Raw genomic sequence first — 17,967 nt, forward strand, 5'->3', positions numbered from 1 at the left:
CGGGGCGGGGCAGGGCAGGGCAGGGCGCTCGCCTACAGCGCTGCGCTGAGGCGGCGGCTGCTGCGGCGGCGCGGCGGGCGGCGGGCGGCGGGCTGGCTCCACCTCCTCGGCGGGCGCAGCATGGCGGTCAAGGTGACTCTCCCGCTCCGCCGCTGGTGGCAGGAGGAGCCGGGCGGATCCCGCGCGGGGCCGCGGGCAGGCGGGCGGCGGGGGGAGGCGGCCGCTGCCGCAGCCGCTGCTGCGGGATTCCCGCGGGGGCCGGGGAACGGCGCCGCGGGGGCGGCGATGGCGGGGCGGCCCCGGGGAGCGGCAGCGGTGCCCGCGCTGCCTCCGCCCGCCGAAGTGCCCCGGGGGGCGCGGGCGGGGTCCCCGGGGCGGCGGTGGCGTTCGTCCTGTGGGGCTGGGGCGCCGCGCCGCTCGCAGCCAGCCCGTCACTGGGAGCTGTCACCGGCGCGGAGCCCTGTGCCGTCCCGCGGCAGCGCGGGCATGGCTGAGCCTGGGCCTGTGGGTCTGACAGGGACCCCGGATTGCCGCCCGTGGCCGGCGCGGTGGGCTTATCTGCGCTCTGACAGCAGCCCGGCTAAGCGAAGCATTAATTTGCTTGTGTTTACAGGTGCATTCAACTAAAAGAGCGGATCCTGCTGAACTACGAAATATTTTCTTGCAGGTAAAAAGATCTAATGTTGTTTGAGTGTCAGACTTCTGTGTTTTGCCCTTTCAGCAGTTTGCCATGGCATCAAACTCGTGTCGTGCTGGTGGGACACTTAGAAGTTCACTTTGCAGGCTTAGTGTATTGACGGGGGTGTCAGGCATTGAGGAGAAACTGCTGCTGGCACAAAGTGTGATACCATTTCCAAATTATAATATTAAATAAGTTCCTGAAGTATTTTCTAATTTTCTAAAAAGCAAATAATTATAACGGAGTACAGGGTTTTTTTTTAAAATACACCTTTGCAGAACACAAAAAAATTCCTCTTACATGACTGTATGCTTTGTCCTTGGGGTTTAAATGTGTTCGTACAAATGGTTGGACCACTGGCAATGTTTTTAGAACTTAAAATTGATTTCTCAAGATTTATGTATTTTGTAATATTATCCCTTGCAAGGTTTTAGAATTGGCATATATAAATAATAGTATGAAGGTTTCTCCACTCGCTTAGTTTCAGTAAAGCATGATCAGAAAGGAAAATCCAGTCAATCCTAAAACTTTAATGATAAGGTTTGAAGCAGTCATATGGAATAATAAAAAGAATAAGAACTGTATTTTAGGTCCATATTATGGCCACCAATATTTAATAAGTACTAAAATAAGTTTTTTCCCCCTAATGTTGAGTGTTACACAGTATATTCATGAAGCTTTTCTCTATTTAAAAAATTAGGAGAATAAAATTAGAGCTAATACTGTAAATAATAAAGTCTATTATTTAACTATTTATATGTATCTTCTGGTTCTACTATACCATCTAGCAATTTCTATATATGATAAGTAGAGAAAGCTTTTTGCCTGAGAGAGAGGAGTTATATCCCAGCCATAATTTTGGTGGCCTTTTCTTCTGCATACCGGATTACACTATGACATTGCTGGAGTGCAAACACTTAGAATGCTGGCATCAAACTGTGGAAGCTCAACATTTAGTTTCTAGTAAAAGATACTCCGACGCAGGTTCCTATTTGATTGACATGGCATTCAGCTTTTGTAGATAAAGATTACACTAGGGTATGTTAATAAAATTCGCAACATAAAAATATGTATTAATACAGTATAACAATGTGATTCTAGAACGTCTTTTTCCCAACTTTTCACAAAATGTTTCTCCACTTTTGAATGAAGAAAAGTGAAATGAGGTGTCAAAACATTATTCAGTTGTAAATGTGAACTCATTATGATTCTTGACATCCAATCAGTAGAAGTTCTTGCTTCTGGAAATAAGCGATTGAAGTTCTTGATAGTGGTCATACAGACAACAGCAGAGAGGAAGAACGTTGTACCGCTGGCTGTTGAAATTTTCTTCCTGACAGTACGTGTTTTATTGACCTAAAAAACAGACAGTATGCTTAAAAGGCTTTTTGCTCTTCCCCATGTCCGTCTTGTTTTCTTCAAAGAAACATTCAAATGAAGTTGTGGATTGTTTGATACTCTGAGGAATGAAAAATATGAAGCACTCCTCTCTCTCTTTAAGTATCTGAGATTTTGCAGTAAAAAAACAACTTAGAAAAAAGCTTTTTCTTCTGCGTTCTGTTGAGTTTGAAATTGTGGGCTTCTTTGATGCTTAGAAATTGAACTTAGTTGCAGGCTTTAAAATTAAAGAGAATAATTCTTTGCAAGACTAAGTTGTGGGTAGTCTTGTTAATAAATATTGCAAGTGTTTCGAGGTCAGATATGTTCTACTCCTTGCTGGGAGTGCTGGGCTCTTTTGTGAACTTCAGCTAAAGGTCGTGCATTCCTTCCTAAATTTGGCTTCCCTTGGAAATGGTTAGAAGGGAAGATGTGAGCTCTAGGCCTTGTCACCATCCACCTTAATCATAGAGAGTCTGCTTAAATTTCCTTCTGATCATGCATGTCTTCTAATGTGGTACGTGCCCTCTGCCGTGCAGTTTACCTTGTACCTTTCTCTTCAGAACTTCTAGAGTGTGCTATCTGCTTCTTCTAACTGTTTTAAACTGTTAAAAAGATAAAGTTTGATTTGCATTTAAAAAATTTGTTATTTCTCTTAATCCTGTAACTATGAAATACAGGCATTGAAATTTCATGTCTGTGCACCATCAAATAAGTTACCTCTTAGGTGTTTGCTAACCACAGACTTCAGTAACAACCACAAAAAATCAAATTTTTAAACAAATTATAACGAAAGATAAAAGAATTGGGTGGAAAAACTGTTATAAGGTTTCTTAGTGAACCTTCATTATTTTTCTTAGACAAGACACAGTCAATCTTTGGAAAATATTGTTGAATTATTCCCTACCTGTTGAATTCAAGTGTAACCTGTTGAAGCAAGGTGGAGAAGGGACAAAAAGAGATTTCCAAAGCATTGTTTCTGAAAGTGTGGTGATACATAACACCAGCTTGTAAACTAGAGTAGGGGGTTTGTATGTTTGTCTTATGTGAGGATGTTTTATTTAAAAGTCTCGTGGAAATTCATCAGGTGCTTACCTGAGGCAATCTACAAATGTATACTAGAAGTTTGTGTTATAAAGTAATAGAGTACAAGACTGAGAAGAACAGAGATTTAATTGATGTATTATGTTTTATACTCAAATTAAGCTATAATTTAAAATTGCCTTTTTTGGGCTAAAAGATTCTTGATTTAAGTTATATGGTGCAAATATAGGACTAATGTATTTTTCCATGCTTAGCTACTTTGTCAGGCCTTAATTTATTGACTTTCTGCCAAACTCTTCCAAAATGCCATGACCTTCTCATATGGAGTTCAATGCATCTGTCAGTTAATTATTTTTGTCTCAATATTTTTAACAAAACTTCCTCCAAAAAGTTTTTATTGTGGAAGGTATTATTATAAATTATTATTTATGATAAACTCAGAGAAATTGGTGTCTGGACAAAAAAAGTTGGTGTTTAGATTGTGACTGTCTTCGATATGCACTCTACTGTCAGCTGACTTCGGTGATTCTTGAAGATATACTCCATACTCTGCATGTTTGATGGGCCTTCAAACATAACATTTTCTTTGGATTTCATGTCTTGCAGCAGAATTGTGCTTCATAAGGTGTTTTTCAGTCACGTGTGTGTATGGCTGAGAAGAGAACCTTTCAGAGTTGATTCAAGGAAGCCACGGTTTCCTTGTGCTGTCATATTGGCAGTGGTGCTCAATTAGGGGATTCCTGTCCAGTGCTTTGTGTTCCTGTTTTAGTGGAAGTACTCTATTTTAATTCTCCATAGATTCAGTAATGTGGTTTACAGTGCTGTCTTGCAAACAGCTGTCATCACAGCTGCAGGGTGGAAGAGCAAAAGGTGATGAGGTGATGTGAGGGGCTGATACTGTGGAAGAGATACACGAGATGCCTAAGCAAGCCATGTCTATGTGTGTATTTTTCCTTAAAAACATTACTTTCAGGATAAAAATTAATCTGAACATTTATTTCTCACAAAAAGAGAAAATGAATAATTTATGTTTTCCAAAATAATTATAGTAAAGATCAGGAACAATTATTCAAAAGATACCTGCTACTAGAAATTGTAAGAAAATTTATGTGCTGTGTTTTCAGTGTAGCTGCAAATGGAATACTATACCATGGTTGTAATTTATATAAGTTTTCACAATTACCTGACACTTTCTGAAATATGTATTTTTCTTTTAATTAGAAGATACTGGTTCACCAATAATAAGCATCTAAACTGATTAATTTTTGTTTGTGTGGCTTTGGTTTTTTATTTTTACTCTAGTATGCAAGCGTTGAGAAGGATGGGGAGCATTACATGACCCCAGAGGATTTTGTGCAGAAATACCTAGGACTTCATACAGATCCGCATCACAACCCTAAAACAGTGCAGCTGTTGGCTGGAGTGGCAGATCAAACTAAGGATGGGTGAGAATTTTGCTTTCCATTTGAAACTTGCATTGTTAAATGTGTGAGTGGATGAGTGTGATAACTTAATCTTCTAAAATACATTATTGATTTTATTACACTTCATACTTATTTAAATGAGAAGATTTTTTCACAAGTACAATAGACTATAAATTTGTGAAAGCTGAGAAAAAATTACAGTGTTTGACATGGATTCTTTTAAGCTGAGATTTATTTTGAGGATATTTTGTTAAATTCTACAGAAGCTGAGGAAGTTAAACAGCAGGTAAGGTAAGTGTAGTACAGTTGCCTTAGAAAAGTTCTTTTCTGTATGTCCACGTCCATCATCAGGTACTGTGTAGAGTCTTCAGTACCTGTAATTAAACACAAAAATATGGAAGAGCTTTCTTATTTCTGTAGTGTGCAATTCAAATCCGACCACTGAAGTCTTTTTAAAAGGCTGACTATTAGAAAAGAGAGACACTAGTGATTTGATGAAGGAAGAAGTTGTTTGCCTATCGAAGATCAGGTCACACCACATAAAGCTTTTCCAACTCTGCTTACAGATGCTCCTGCTTGCTTTTAGACAGTTCCCTGAAACCACTTTACAAAATGCCTGCTCTGTTGAGGTAGTGCCCTCTAACTCATTTGTCTTCCAAGGAGCCTTTTCTTTTGCTGTATATGACTGGGCTTCTGGTTTTGGCCTTGGATTGTAGTAAGAGGCCCAGACATTGTTAACGTAAAGTGAGCAGGTTAAGATGGATCAGAGAAGAGGTCAGGAATGCAGAAGTGAATGGTTATTTTGTTGAGAAGAACATGCCATTAAAATAGTAGACAATACATTGGTAAATATGTAAATATAACTTATTTTAAATTGAAAGCTCCTTCACTTTCTTGGTTACTTAAATTTTGTTTTCATGTGTTCTGCTATAGAACATTTTATTCGTTTGCTTAGTATCCTAAGCAGCTTGCACAGTATCTGTGCTATGGAAATGAAATTGTATGTGCTAAATACTTCTTACCCTAAATGACAAAAATAGGATTTCCTGTTTGATGTAATGCCTCATGATTTTTCTTTTCATAAGGCTGCAGCACTTTGATAATACATTTGATTATACATATATTAGATAAATGTTAGTAACCTGTCTGTTTCCAATATATGGCTTCGGTGTCTTGTTTTATTATGGATTGAAAAGGTAATTTTGTATGTATCTGTTCAAAATAGTTTAATTGATAAAGTAAGCCAACATGCTTAGCATATTGTTTCTCTGAAAGCTGTTGTTTATCTTTTGTGATGTGCAGCTCTTCAGAAAATATCTTTTAGGGTCTTTCTTACAGTAGGAAATCAGTTTGTTTTAATGCTAGAACAGAACTTTTAGATACTGCTTTTTGTTACTTTCCCTGTAAATAAGATTTTTTTTTGTTTTTTTGTTTATTGCTTTTAAAAAAATCTGGGTAGTATTTGAAGTGAGATAATCAAGTATGGGTAAGTGTGCTTTACCACCTTCTTTATGGGAAGAGTGGGATTTTTATTTTGCACTGCCATATAGTTCAAAGCGTAAAATGTTTATCTGTTTGAATACTTGTCTGAAAGTTTTTTCCTAAAGGTTTTAACCTACATTCAATCTATATTTAATGTGAAGAATTTGTTAGAGCCCCATTATCAATGTCAGTTTTTTTTTACATTCACATTCTTTCATTCGTAGTGAGCTATAATAGATCGAAATCCAGACTCTAATAGCATTAATAACTACTGTGGTCTTAAACTGAATTCTGGGATGCATTACATCTTTCTAAGGACTGACTTTATGAAGTCCAAGGACATAGCTGTAGTCCTGTTCTGTATATATACTTTTACATTAAGTGACAGCCCAATGTCATGCAGCAAGTCGTTGAGAAGCTTTGGGTTCTGTTACAAAATTTCATTCCTATATCTGCTATCATATTCTCTTAGCCTTGCTTGCCCTTGAAATAAATACTCAAGAGTGTTGATGGTGGTTGCTTCCATTGTTAATATTTTTTTATTTCTTTTAGGTTTAAGTTTGGCACTTTGCAGAAACAACACATTTTGGAACTGGCTCTCTGTAGGCATGCGTTTAAAAAAAAGTTGTTTTACTTTTTTTCTCATGGTAACTTGATCCTTACTTAACTGTTCCAGAGCACTATTGCTTTCTCCTGTTACTGCTGTACAAGACTGGTTTGCTTTAGTGGAGCTCATTAAGGTAGTTCTTAAAACAGCTGACTGTTCATTTCCAAAGTGTTTATTCCTCATTGTTACAAGTGCGTGTTCTTAGAAATTTATGTGATGTCCTCTAAATTAGAATTTACTTTAAACTTGCCTGTTATCTATTTAGTACAATAGGATTTCATTGATGCTGAAAGCACTCCTGTGTCTCCAGACTGCAGGCACTGGTTTTAGGATAGGATAAATACCCTCTCTGAAGAATATACTTACGCATATATATGTGCTAAAACCAGCTAAAATATTTTGCTCCCTCTTCAGACCTACAAAATTTCACAGTAGTAATTCAAAATTCTCATTTTAACTGCTTGTTTCTGGATACTGTTTTAATCAGTATATAATTCTTAAATCTGGAAATATGTTTGTAAATGAAGTCCCCAAGAAAGAGTTGATATTTCAGCTAATGGGGAGTCACAACAGAGCTATACATAATGTCTAAAAAGCTGTGGTGTATGGGGAAAAATTAGGAAAGACTTGCAGTAGGAAAAAAGGAAAGAGAATAATGGCAGACACAAGGGTTACTTTGTGTGCTTTTGAAGGGTAGCAGTACAGAAGAACTCAGAGGAAAAGAAATTTTTTTAGATGTTACAGATAAAACGAAAGGTGAGTGATTTGGTATTGTTATGGACTCTGTAATGAAGTGGGTTCACTGGATAATACTTGAGTAGTGATTGGGTGGGAAGCTTCATCATGCTGTTTAATCCAGCTCCTGTTATCTCTGCCCTGGTGGCTAATGGAGGATCCCAGAGCTATCCCTGCTCTTAGGCATTGCAAGTTGAATATGTGGGAAGGAAATTGAAGCTGCTATCTCCTCTTGCTGTAGGCACTGTTACAGTGAGACTGCTGAAGATGTCTCCTTTCAGGTTCAGGCTTCTACGAGTGCCTTCTGCAGAGATCAGCACTTGATTTTGTCAGTTATAAAGCTTCCTGGTTAAGAGTTAATTTGTGTGTCAACTTTATGCATGTATGTGAGATATATTTTAAATGATAGTATTTACGATTATTTTAAAGGAACATTTGTTTCTTTGATGCTAACCCTTTATTTATCAAGATCATGCTTTGGATGAGATTGACTTTGCATGCGAAGAGCCATTCTCATATCTCTGATTTTTCTGGCTAAAATTTGGTAAATATGATAATTTTGTATTCTTCCTGTCTTTCTTGTGCAGTGCATATATACAAGAATGTTAACATATTTAACCTTTTTAAAGTATCTCAATTCTGCTTCATGTGTACTTAGAGAAAGACTAGATATAGTAATGAATAGTGTGAATATTGTGATTTTTCTACTCTTTTTTTTGTCCTGTGGGGAATAGACTTTATACTTGTCTCTTTAGCAGTAAGTAGTAATGTTTGAAGTAATCACTATGAGCTAATGATCTCATATGATGAGTACTAAGTTGAGATCAATTATATACATTTTCTAGGAAAATTTCTAGGAAACAGTGATATTCTCTGCTTTAACAGCATTTACTGATATATAGTACATTTTTTGTTAAATATAAAAGATGAAATTGAAATTCTTCCTTCCATTGATTATTTAATGCTAAAATATATATCCTGTCATTTATCCCATATTTTCTTGTGCCAACATTATCCTTTATCTGTGCTTAGCTTCAGGTTTATCTTTCTGCAGCAATTCATACATACAGCATTAGGATGCCTTCTGAAGGGCTTTTTTGTGTTAGTCAGAATAAGCAGAGTTCCTCTAGAAAAGTTACTTGCCCTAATAAGATATCTGTGCATACATTCAAGTCTGAGTTTGTCTGTGGTGACCACAAGGACCTGGATTTACGTGTGCAGCCTGAGTTGTGCACAGTGACTGTGTTGCACACACAGCTCAGAATCCTGGGATCTGCTGTGACACTCAGATCCTTCCCTGCCTTGTGCTGTCTGTCCTTGAGCCCAGATGTTTTATGTTTGGCCCTGAGTTCATGACTTGGTGGTTCATGTTATTTTTGGAGTGTAGTATTCTTTCCATATGCATAGTAAAGTGTATTTTTTTCTGAACCTGTTGGTTTTTTATGAATGTTATGTTTTGTTTTAAGAAAATGTATGTTTTATAGTGTATTTCTGTACTTGCATTACAGTATCTTTTCTCAGTGGAAATACGTATGTAGTAATAGAATGACAGACCTGTAAATTTCATGTTGTTAGGATTTTTGTGGTGTTTTTATATCTTAATTTTCAGGTGCTGGTTACATTTATAATTAAAAAGTAATAACTTGTAGGTGTTCAGTGAGAATTCATTTGCTTCATAGAGGAAGAAATAAGTTGCATAAATGTTAACTCCTTAAATATAACATACTTTTCAGTCTCTAGAGCATTAGTTATCTTAAGTTAGAATTTTATTTAATATTTGGATCACACTGTTTTCTAGAGTATAAAATGTAAATTATCATTGGTGTTATGAACAATTAAAAAAAATCTTTATAACTTTTCTGTTTTCCTTTCTAGGTTAATTTCCTTCCAAGAATTTTTGGCATTTGAATCTGTTTTGTGTACTCCAGATGCAATATTCATTGTTGCTTTTCAGTTATTTGACAGGAATGGCAGTGGAGAAGTAACATTTGGTAAGAATATCTAAAAGAAAAACAGTTTTAAGAAACTGATTATAGTAGTGTCTATCATAATAGTGATTCATGACCACAGGTGCATAAGAAATGCATTTTGTGCAGTACTGTACTGTTTTTCTAAGACTCTGCATGAGTAGAACTTTTTCCTCCTCTCTCAGTTCAAGCCTAAGAAGTACACAGAGACAAAATATGTTTTTCTCTGTCTTCTTGAATCAAGATTTTTCATTTTCCTGAAGTAGTAAATACAGTGATGTTCATTGTCATCCTAAGTAAAATTCTGTATCCTGGACTTCAAACTCCTTCAGCCATGAGGGAGTTTTAAGTTATGTTCTGGATCTTCACATGTTTCTGAGTAATTGTCATTTCATACAGTAAGAACTCAATATAGAAATTAAGGAGCTCTAAAAATTTGATTTCCTGTTCCTTTTCTTGAGGAGCAAATCTTACTTTAATGTTATGAGTGTAACTTACAACTCGATTATATATTTGCAAAATTAGGAAGAAAATCTGGCCTTTGGTTTTGTTACCTAATCACGTAAGTTAGTAATTAGACCAAAGTCTTGAGGCTAACTATACTGCTTTGTGATTTGCTAAATAGCTGTTATTAACATTGCAGTTTAAGGAAGACTAGGCTTTATTTTTAAAACTTCGTGTTTATGAGAATTAGATAAATCAATGGTAAGAATTTTAATAAAATGGAATGAGAATTAAATGTTATTTCTATCCAAAAGAATAAAGCACTCAATAAAGAAAATGCAAACTATGCTTGGATTTGTAACCACTTGCTGTTTGTACTATTTCATTATTATGAAAATTGCTGTAACTTGTTGGGAAAAAAAACAAAGGTCTTTTTATGGAAACAAATTGTTTGACTTATGGTGCCTGTTAAATTACATCATTAACTGAAGAGTCAGATACTAAGCAGTTTGGATGCACAACATCTTGAAAAGAAAATGTTTTAGAATTTAAATAAAGGTGAATGCAGTCATTAGGAATTGGACAAACTACTACAATCAGTGTGACCATGTTAACGATGGTTTTTTTAATAATCTTACAAAATGGGGGTTCGAACTTGGTAGATATCATGAGAACACTTGAAATATCTGATTCCATAATTGAGCAATAAGCTATTTCAGATTGTATACAAATTCCTCAGTTAGACTGAGAATTGTTATTTTTATCTAAGTCTAAAAGAAAACAGAAAAGAGAAATTGTAAAACAGAAAAAACCACCAATTTACTTTATCGTCCTTGCTGATTTTTTTGTAGGGCTGATAAATCTTGAAAAGGAAATTCTTGAGGGAATTTTAAATTTACTATTGGTTTCTTGGATGTTTTTTACAAAATTAATTATATTGCAATTATTACTATATTTAACATTATGTTAGTAAGATGACATATGGTAAGATGACATATTTTTTGTGCTGCAGTTCCCACATTTACTGCTGCTTTTTTGTCTTTGTTTGTTTGCTTGTAACATGGACTACTTACTTTTGCTTCATACGTGTATCATACATATTATTACAGCTGTGAAAAATGTGAATGATGATCTGTGACATCTTCAGAATATGGTAACCCTGCAGTCAATTTCCAAGTCAGTCTTATGGCAGTTTTCTAGATGAGACCTGCACCCTTTCATTTTCATACCATGTAAACAGAAAGGCACGGAGTTTAGTTTCATGTGAAAACAGGATACTATAGAAACATAAGTTTTAAAGTTGAAGGTTTTAGTAAATTATTGGAAATATACTGAAATGGAGTAAGTTCAGCCAATAATTGGTGTGAGACTCACTCTCAGACAAGTCAGGTCTTTTATAGACTGTGTAATGTACCTGGTCTGCAGGTAGACCGAGTTATGACAGCAAACGCAAGTCAAGATTTTCTAGCTCAGATGAAATGCTCTGTGGATGTGATTGCATTGATGCCAAAGCTGTCTCAAACCACTAAGTCTTGCCAGAAGCAACATGGATTTGCTGAGGTTTTTCTGCATTCTGCATCCAAAGCAAGGGACAGAATCAACTTAGGTCAGTCTAGTTACTAGAACCAACACTGGCCTTGTGTGAGATAACATGTTCTCAAAAAATACTCTCATCTACTCAAATTTTCAGTGATCTGGGAGAACTTAAGTGTGCTTGTTGAATTTTAGAGCTGTCTCAGTTTTCAGAAGCAAGCTACTCTAGTTGGGTTTGCTTCTGTGTAGGATTTATTTACTGACATGATTTTGAACCATTCTCAAGCACTTCAGCATTTTACAGCCCTCTTGAGCCTCAGTCTGCTACTTGTCTCTTAAAATACTTAGCTTCCAACTCTCCAGTGATCAAATTATTAATTGTGTCACAGAAGAACTGCCTTAGAAGAAGACTGTAGAAGCTATTTTGTAGAAATACTTTCACTTGGAGTTAATCAGTGTCTTTGTCTGCCATATCATATGTTGAAACATGAAGTCTTCTGTCACTTTAATGTCATCTACTGTTTTCTTACTGCTTTGGGACGCTTTTCCAGGAGCTTTGGACGTCCAGAAATCCTGTATGAATGACTGCCATAAATGTGTAGTTGATATTCTGCAACGTTTGTAAACTAGGTCCATTGCAAGGACATGAAACTGGACCTACTTTACCCGAGCAAACTGCACAGCATGCTCAGTACTCTCTACATGTTTCAGCTGCACTGGACTTGCTGTCAGCTTGGTGAATAAAAAGCAGTAAAAAGACTGTTTATTAACCCATTGATACAAGTGACAGTGTAGTTTAAACAAGTTTTTAATCGTGGAGAAATAGAGAAAAAGCATTAATTTCTAACCAAATGCTCCTACATCTTCATGAATGCTTCCTAGGTGAATATTTTATGCAAAATATGTTGCTGCTGAGCCCTTACAATACTGCATTATCCATAAAATAATTAAATGCTAACAGCTAAAGCTGATGAAGACTAGTGATTTTTTTTTCAGGTTGCTGTCTGTAGCCATAGGAGACTGACAAGCGCTTTGCTCCTTTGATTATGGCATGTATTGACTGTGCTACTTAACCTGAGTGAAATATTCAAAAACACTCATAAAATTAATACTATTGTACTAACGGATATTATTTTTATTTCTATTCTGTTCAGATCTTCTGACCTGAATTCAGGTTAAAGCAAACCTGAATATTAAATCTGCTTAAGCTATTGTTTTTTTCTGATGTTGAAGCAGATAATCTCTACTGTGTTTAAAAGGTGAAGTCTGTGATTATCTGCCAAACTTCTCTGAAAAATAGGTTGTCTAACTGAAAGTAAAAGGATTCTTTGTAGTTTATCTCTCTGGCACACCATACAGTGATCTGGACTGCATCACTTTTAATTGGAATATACAATTTCAAGGCACTTTCCAGCTGTTCTTCCTTGTAGAGTCACCACAAAGAGAGCCATTCTCTGATAAACTGGGGAGTTTCAGAGATGCTTTTTCAGTTAAATACGTATGCTGGTATGGCTAGAGGGATAGAACGAAAATGTGTTTGTGAGTCTTCTGTATTCAGAATGATTTTGGAGATAATTGGAAAATATTTATGGAACTGAATTTAAGGCTTTTAAAAACATCCTGCATTCAAAATCTAATTACAAATATTTTGCCAAGTATAACAGCATCTTCTTCAAAGGCACTGGAGGGAGGAAGGCAACCAGATGCCTTATAATGGAACTATGTGAAAATAGTGCAATATTGGTGAACTGAAATAATAACCAGCAATTTAATAGTTTCAGAATTTGAGTATACAGGGATACTGAAGTTTTGCCCAGTCTGTTACTTAAACAAGTTTTAATCTGAGAAATTTCAGGTTTCCCTTAATCAGGACATAGAGTTTGAGAACACTGGAAGAAGATGAGCAAGAGAAAGGAGTTGAATACATGTTCATGCTTTGCATATGACTATTGTTTCTCAGGGACCAGGGATCACTTCTAGTACTCACTCCTTCACCCTTTCTAAAAGGGCAGCTGGGTTGAAAATGCTAATATTTGGATTTAAACTTCAAAGTTCTGCTTTCAAAAGTATTACTGGCAACCATAAAGGCTGGATATATATTTTAAAATAAACAGAAAAATACTCATGATCACATGACTACAGACATGAGCATATGAGGGAAAAATCCATGTTTTCATCAAGTACTATAAACCTTTCATCAAGTGCTATAAGAGCTGCTATTTTTTTTTGGTCTCCTGTTCTACTAGTTAGTTGCCTCTAACTAACTACTAGTCCTACTAGTTAGTTGCCTGTTTTCAAAGTGTCTTTTGCTTAACACATGCAGATAATGTTGGAAACATCACTGTTAGGACTTTCTTTTTTCCTTTTGTGTTGTATGATTTTTTTGGGGGGCTTAAACTACAGTTTTGAATGCTTTTGAGCAATGTAGAATGGGAACCCCTCTTAATACTACTACTACTACTAATTTTTTTTCAAAACCATAGTTAACAAGAGGGAACAGAAAAGGAGAACTTCATTTTAAGATTATATGTATCGACAACTTTTTATTATGGCTGTCATTCATCTTTCAGTAGAATCAGTAATCCTTTTAAAATAAGAGTAGAAATAAAATGTAACTATTTCTAGTTAAGCTTTCTCACATTAAAGTAATTATTGTATTACATTTGGATTACTTTAATAAGCTTCTGCATCAGGTGCTGCAAAGATGTCTTTCTGCCCTGAACTGTGGCTCCTTATTTTATCCTTCAAAGTGAAAATATGCTGATAGCAGAAATAGTGAACAACAGCAACATATAAATCTTAAAATTTATTTTGTACATTAGGCATGAAATATGCACAAATTGGACAATAGATTACTGAGTAGACAGATCTAAAGAAACCCAAAACAACCCTGTTAAACAACAAATCTTTACCATACTTATGCTGCTGCTTAAAACTTAACACTTATATTTTTTTGTCCCTAAGAAGTGTGATTGCTTTTTATCACCGTTATGAGGGAATGGCAAACTCTGCTAACGGGTTGATGGCACTAGAATTGTATGAGCTTTCCACTCTGCTTCTTGGGGAGCTGATAAGTCAAAATAAATAATAGGTACTGCTGCAAGGTTTACTGGGAGTATGGAGCTCATCCCGCAATGGGCCACCAACGAGACCGCATAGTGTTTATAATTTAAAGTATTCTTCCTCCTTATATGAAATTGATTATTGCCTAGGATCTTTGGGGTTCTGTACTGTTTTTCTGAGCCTGATAGGTAACAGTGTTTGATGGAAGTTGAGCCAGTCATGTGTGTGCTGCCTGCAGATAGCTGCTCCAAGCATCTATAATTTGTTTAAAATGATTGGGTGGGGAAATTCTGAAGCAATCTTGTGAGAACGTGTGTCGCCTTGGAGGTAATGTACTAGTACACTAGAGTAGTAGGTTTATTGTTCCTGGGGCTGATGGTAAGTTGAGTATGTCATCAGGCTGCTGACTTGTATGCCTATCTGAGAGGAAAATGCATTACTGTAAGCCTGGAAAGAAAGTTATCAGCTCAGTAGGAAAGAATTCCACTACAGAAAGGTGAGCAAAGAGTAGAAGACATTAGTAAATGAGCAACATGTATTGACAGGGACAATGAATGCGTTCTGTAAAATGTCCTACTAAAATGAAAGGCTTGAAAAATAATTTGCTGTTTGCCCCCTGCAGAATAGCTCAGTTGGAAATTTGAAACACTTGTAGTTTTTCTTAATTTAGAAGCATTACTAGGTTTTGACTGAGGAAGATGAAAAAAAAAAACCAGCAAAGCCAGCATCTGTACATTAATGTTGCCTGTTTTCTTTGTTGTTAGTGCTTTGCTTCTACCGTGAAAAAAAAAATCAAAAATTGGGCATTTGTTGATAATTCAGAGTGGTGAAAGTGTAGGTGATGATCACATTGTGTATAATTTCTGCAATGTTATTGGCTGTTTGCTGCTTCTCATCACACAAGTTGTTAGCTGTGGTGTTGGCTATTTTCATTAATGTAAAAGAAGAGTCAACAGAATTTGCTTATATAAAGGTATTGTTGATAAGTTGTGAAGAAAGCAGCCCTGCTCTTGGGTAGACATAGTAAGTTTTAACAGGAGGTGTTTGAGAAGCTCAGGTGGCTTTGGTAAATGGTATTTAATGTTTCCGTGGGTTTAACTGGATCAGTTACTTTGCTGTGGGGGTGGTGAGGCACTGGCATAGGTTTCCCAGAGAAGATGTGGGTGCCCCGTCCCTGGAGGTGCTCAAGGTCAGGTTGGATGGAGTTCTGAGCAACCTGGTCTAGTGGAAGGTGTCCCTGCCTGTGTCAGGGGGGCTGCAACAAGATCTTTGGGTTCATTCCATCTTAAACCATTCTGTGGCTCAGTGGTTTTTCAGAACAAGTGCACAGTTTTGCTTCTGTATCCCAAGTGTTTCATAAACCAAGCCAACATGGAAGTAGTTAAGCATTATTTACCAGAGCATATCCTCAGACCCAGACTATTGTAATACAAGCAGAATGTACTAAGTGTGAGAGATTGCTTGGAAAAGAGAAATGGGTAAGGCCCCTCAGTTTTCAGAGGCAGCAAGCCAGTTTGGATACTGTTTATTAAAGCTGGTTAGCGATTTCTGGAATTCATCAAGTATCAATGCACTCAAGTATTGAATATAAATTTATTAATTAATTTAACTATAATTTTTATATGCTGATTAGTCTTGACTTCAGATATTTTGATGAGTACTTGTAAATGTTTTTATGAAGAAAAAAATTGAGTGTAGGAAATTGATTCTTTTTTTTTTAAGTACTATACAGTTAAATGCTTGAGAGTTATGAAAACACCAGGGGCTTAAGTCTCACTAAAAACAAGTGCAAAATCCGTCTCAGTGAACATGGATGAGTAAGAAAATAAAATTTTTAAAGGAAAAAATGAGGCTTTTTTTACCTTTCTCTAAGGTTAAGAGAAGCAATTATTGGAAACAAGTGAAAATAAGATTTAAATTTTCTGGCTGCTTCAGCACGTTTTCTCAGTTTCCATTGGGGGAGCTCAGTGTGAGTTAGCAGTCAGGTTTGCATCCACGGAAGTAGCAGCCAGTTAACACCCTGTTTGTGCGTTGGTAGCCGAGCCAGTAGAGCCAGTGAAGCCTGCCTGTCTTCTGCTCTGTTCACGGTTCATTGCCATTTTTCAGGCTCCATAATGAGCTGCACTGACCTGTTTGTGTTTGTAGTACATGGAGACTCTAGCTTGGCCAGAAGCTGCAGTGAATTAGTGGTAAGTGGGGAATTTAAATGTGCATACGTTGATTCCTTGATCTGCAACTGTGATGAATAAATCTACAGCAAACAGAACTTTCAGAGGAAGTATGGCAAAATAAAATAATTTAGCACTATGTATTTAGTGCTTTCTCTCTTTTTTTCTTAACGCTCACCTTGCACATTGATACTGGTGAGTAGGTATGAGTAGACAGTTAGAAATTGTCAGAATAGTTTTTTTAGGTTTTTTGTTGGCTCTGACAAGTCCTTTAGCCTACCTTGTGGTGAAAACTGGTTTAAACTGTAGGGTTTTGACTCTTGTGTTTGACCTTTATATAAGGGTTAATTACTAGCCACAATCTGCCCTGAGAATATATAACCTCAGTCTAACTGTGATGGCAGTGATCTAGTCGAGGAATCTGACTTTGTACCTCTTTTGAGACATGTATTCTGGACATTTCCCTTCCTTTTCTCACTGAAAAGATAAAAACATGTTGTGGATTTCCTAGATTTGGTCTAGAACTAATAGGCTACAGAATTAAAACTATGAATGAATCAAGTAGTCCTTTAGCATAGAGGAAGCAATACATTTACTTCAAGTAAATGGGTCTTGATAGAGTTCTCAAATGGTAATTAAGGTTATTACTGCATTCTGTCTTGCAGAACTGTTTAAACTTATAAAGGCTGTGTTATCAGCTAGAATATTTTGTATTTTGTTTAAATTTTAACTGTGTGCCACATTTTATTTTGCTGTTAACAGATTCTGGGCTGATAAACCATTTCAGGTACTGTGAGGGAAATTTTGAAAAGTGTTCATGTGTTATGGGTAGATGTCCTGTTATACAGTTCACGTGTTTGGTAATCTGCACAAAAAGCAAGCTTGTTTTGCAGCATGGCAGTGCTGTGTATGAATAATGCGTGCTGTTTTTCAGATGAGGTTTTTGCCTGAATTCAGATAATATGTTTAGCATTGAGATTTCAGTTGTACAGTATACATGTGGAGAACTCCATCTGAAATGGCAGGTTTTTTCTTTACTTCATTTGAAGGAGGACATCTCTATCTTCACTTACTTAAAACATTTTAATAACTGAGACTACCAATTATGTTTTATAGGATTTGATTTTTGTGCTAAGGCCTTATCAAAAGCATCTAATAACGTGCTTTCTGCTGAGTTAATGATATGTTTTAGATGTCATTTCTTATACCTATCTTCAATAGCCATATTCAGACAGTGTGATTGTAATAATCAAGTTTCAATCAAACCATACTTAGTATGACAAATATTGCCTGAGATTGTAGTGCAGGTATTTGTGCTCTTGATAAAGGGCTTAATTTGACTCCTGGCAGAGACAGAGAACCACTATTGATTTTAATATCAGAATGCAAAATTGCTTTTATTTTTCATGTATGAGGCAAATTGCTTCTTAATTAAAACTAAATA

General features: G+C 36.4%; 1 protein-coding gene across 3 annotated transcripts in view; it reads left to right on the plus strand.

Moving 5' to 3' along the window:
* The first annotated feature begins 88 nt into the window (after positions 1–88).
* Positions 89–17,967, plus strand: part of SLC25A12 (solute carrier family 25 member 12) — a 44,964-nt gene continuing 27,085 nt past the window's right edge. The window contains exons 1-4 of one of the 3 annotated variants that reach the window (XM_030952904.1): positions 89–132; positions 614–667; positions 4,403–4,545; positions 9,224–9,339. In XM_030952904.1, the coding sequence (XP_030808764.1) occupies positions 121–132; positions 614–667; positions 4,403–4,545; positions 9,224–9,339 (325 nt within the window). In that variant the 5' untranslated portion in view covers positions 89–120. Of the gene's footprint in view, positions 133–613; positions 668–4,402; positions 7,893–9,223; positions 9,340–17,967 lie in introns of those variants that run through there. The other 2 variants (XM_030952906.1, XM_030952905.1) reach the window with 2 other exon arrangements.

Source organism: Camarhynchus parvulus, chromosome 7, assembly GCF_901933205.1.
Source record: "Camarhynchus parvulus chromosome 7, STF_HiC, whole genome shotgun sequence".
NCBI classification, from domain to species: Eukaryota; Metazoa; Chordata; class Aves; order Passeriformes; family Thraupidae; genus Camarhynchus; species Camarhynchus parvulus.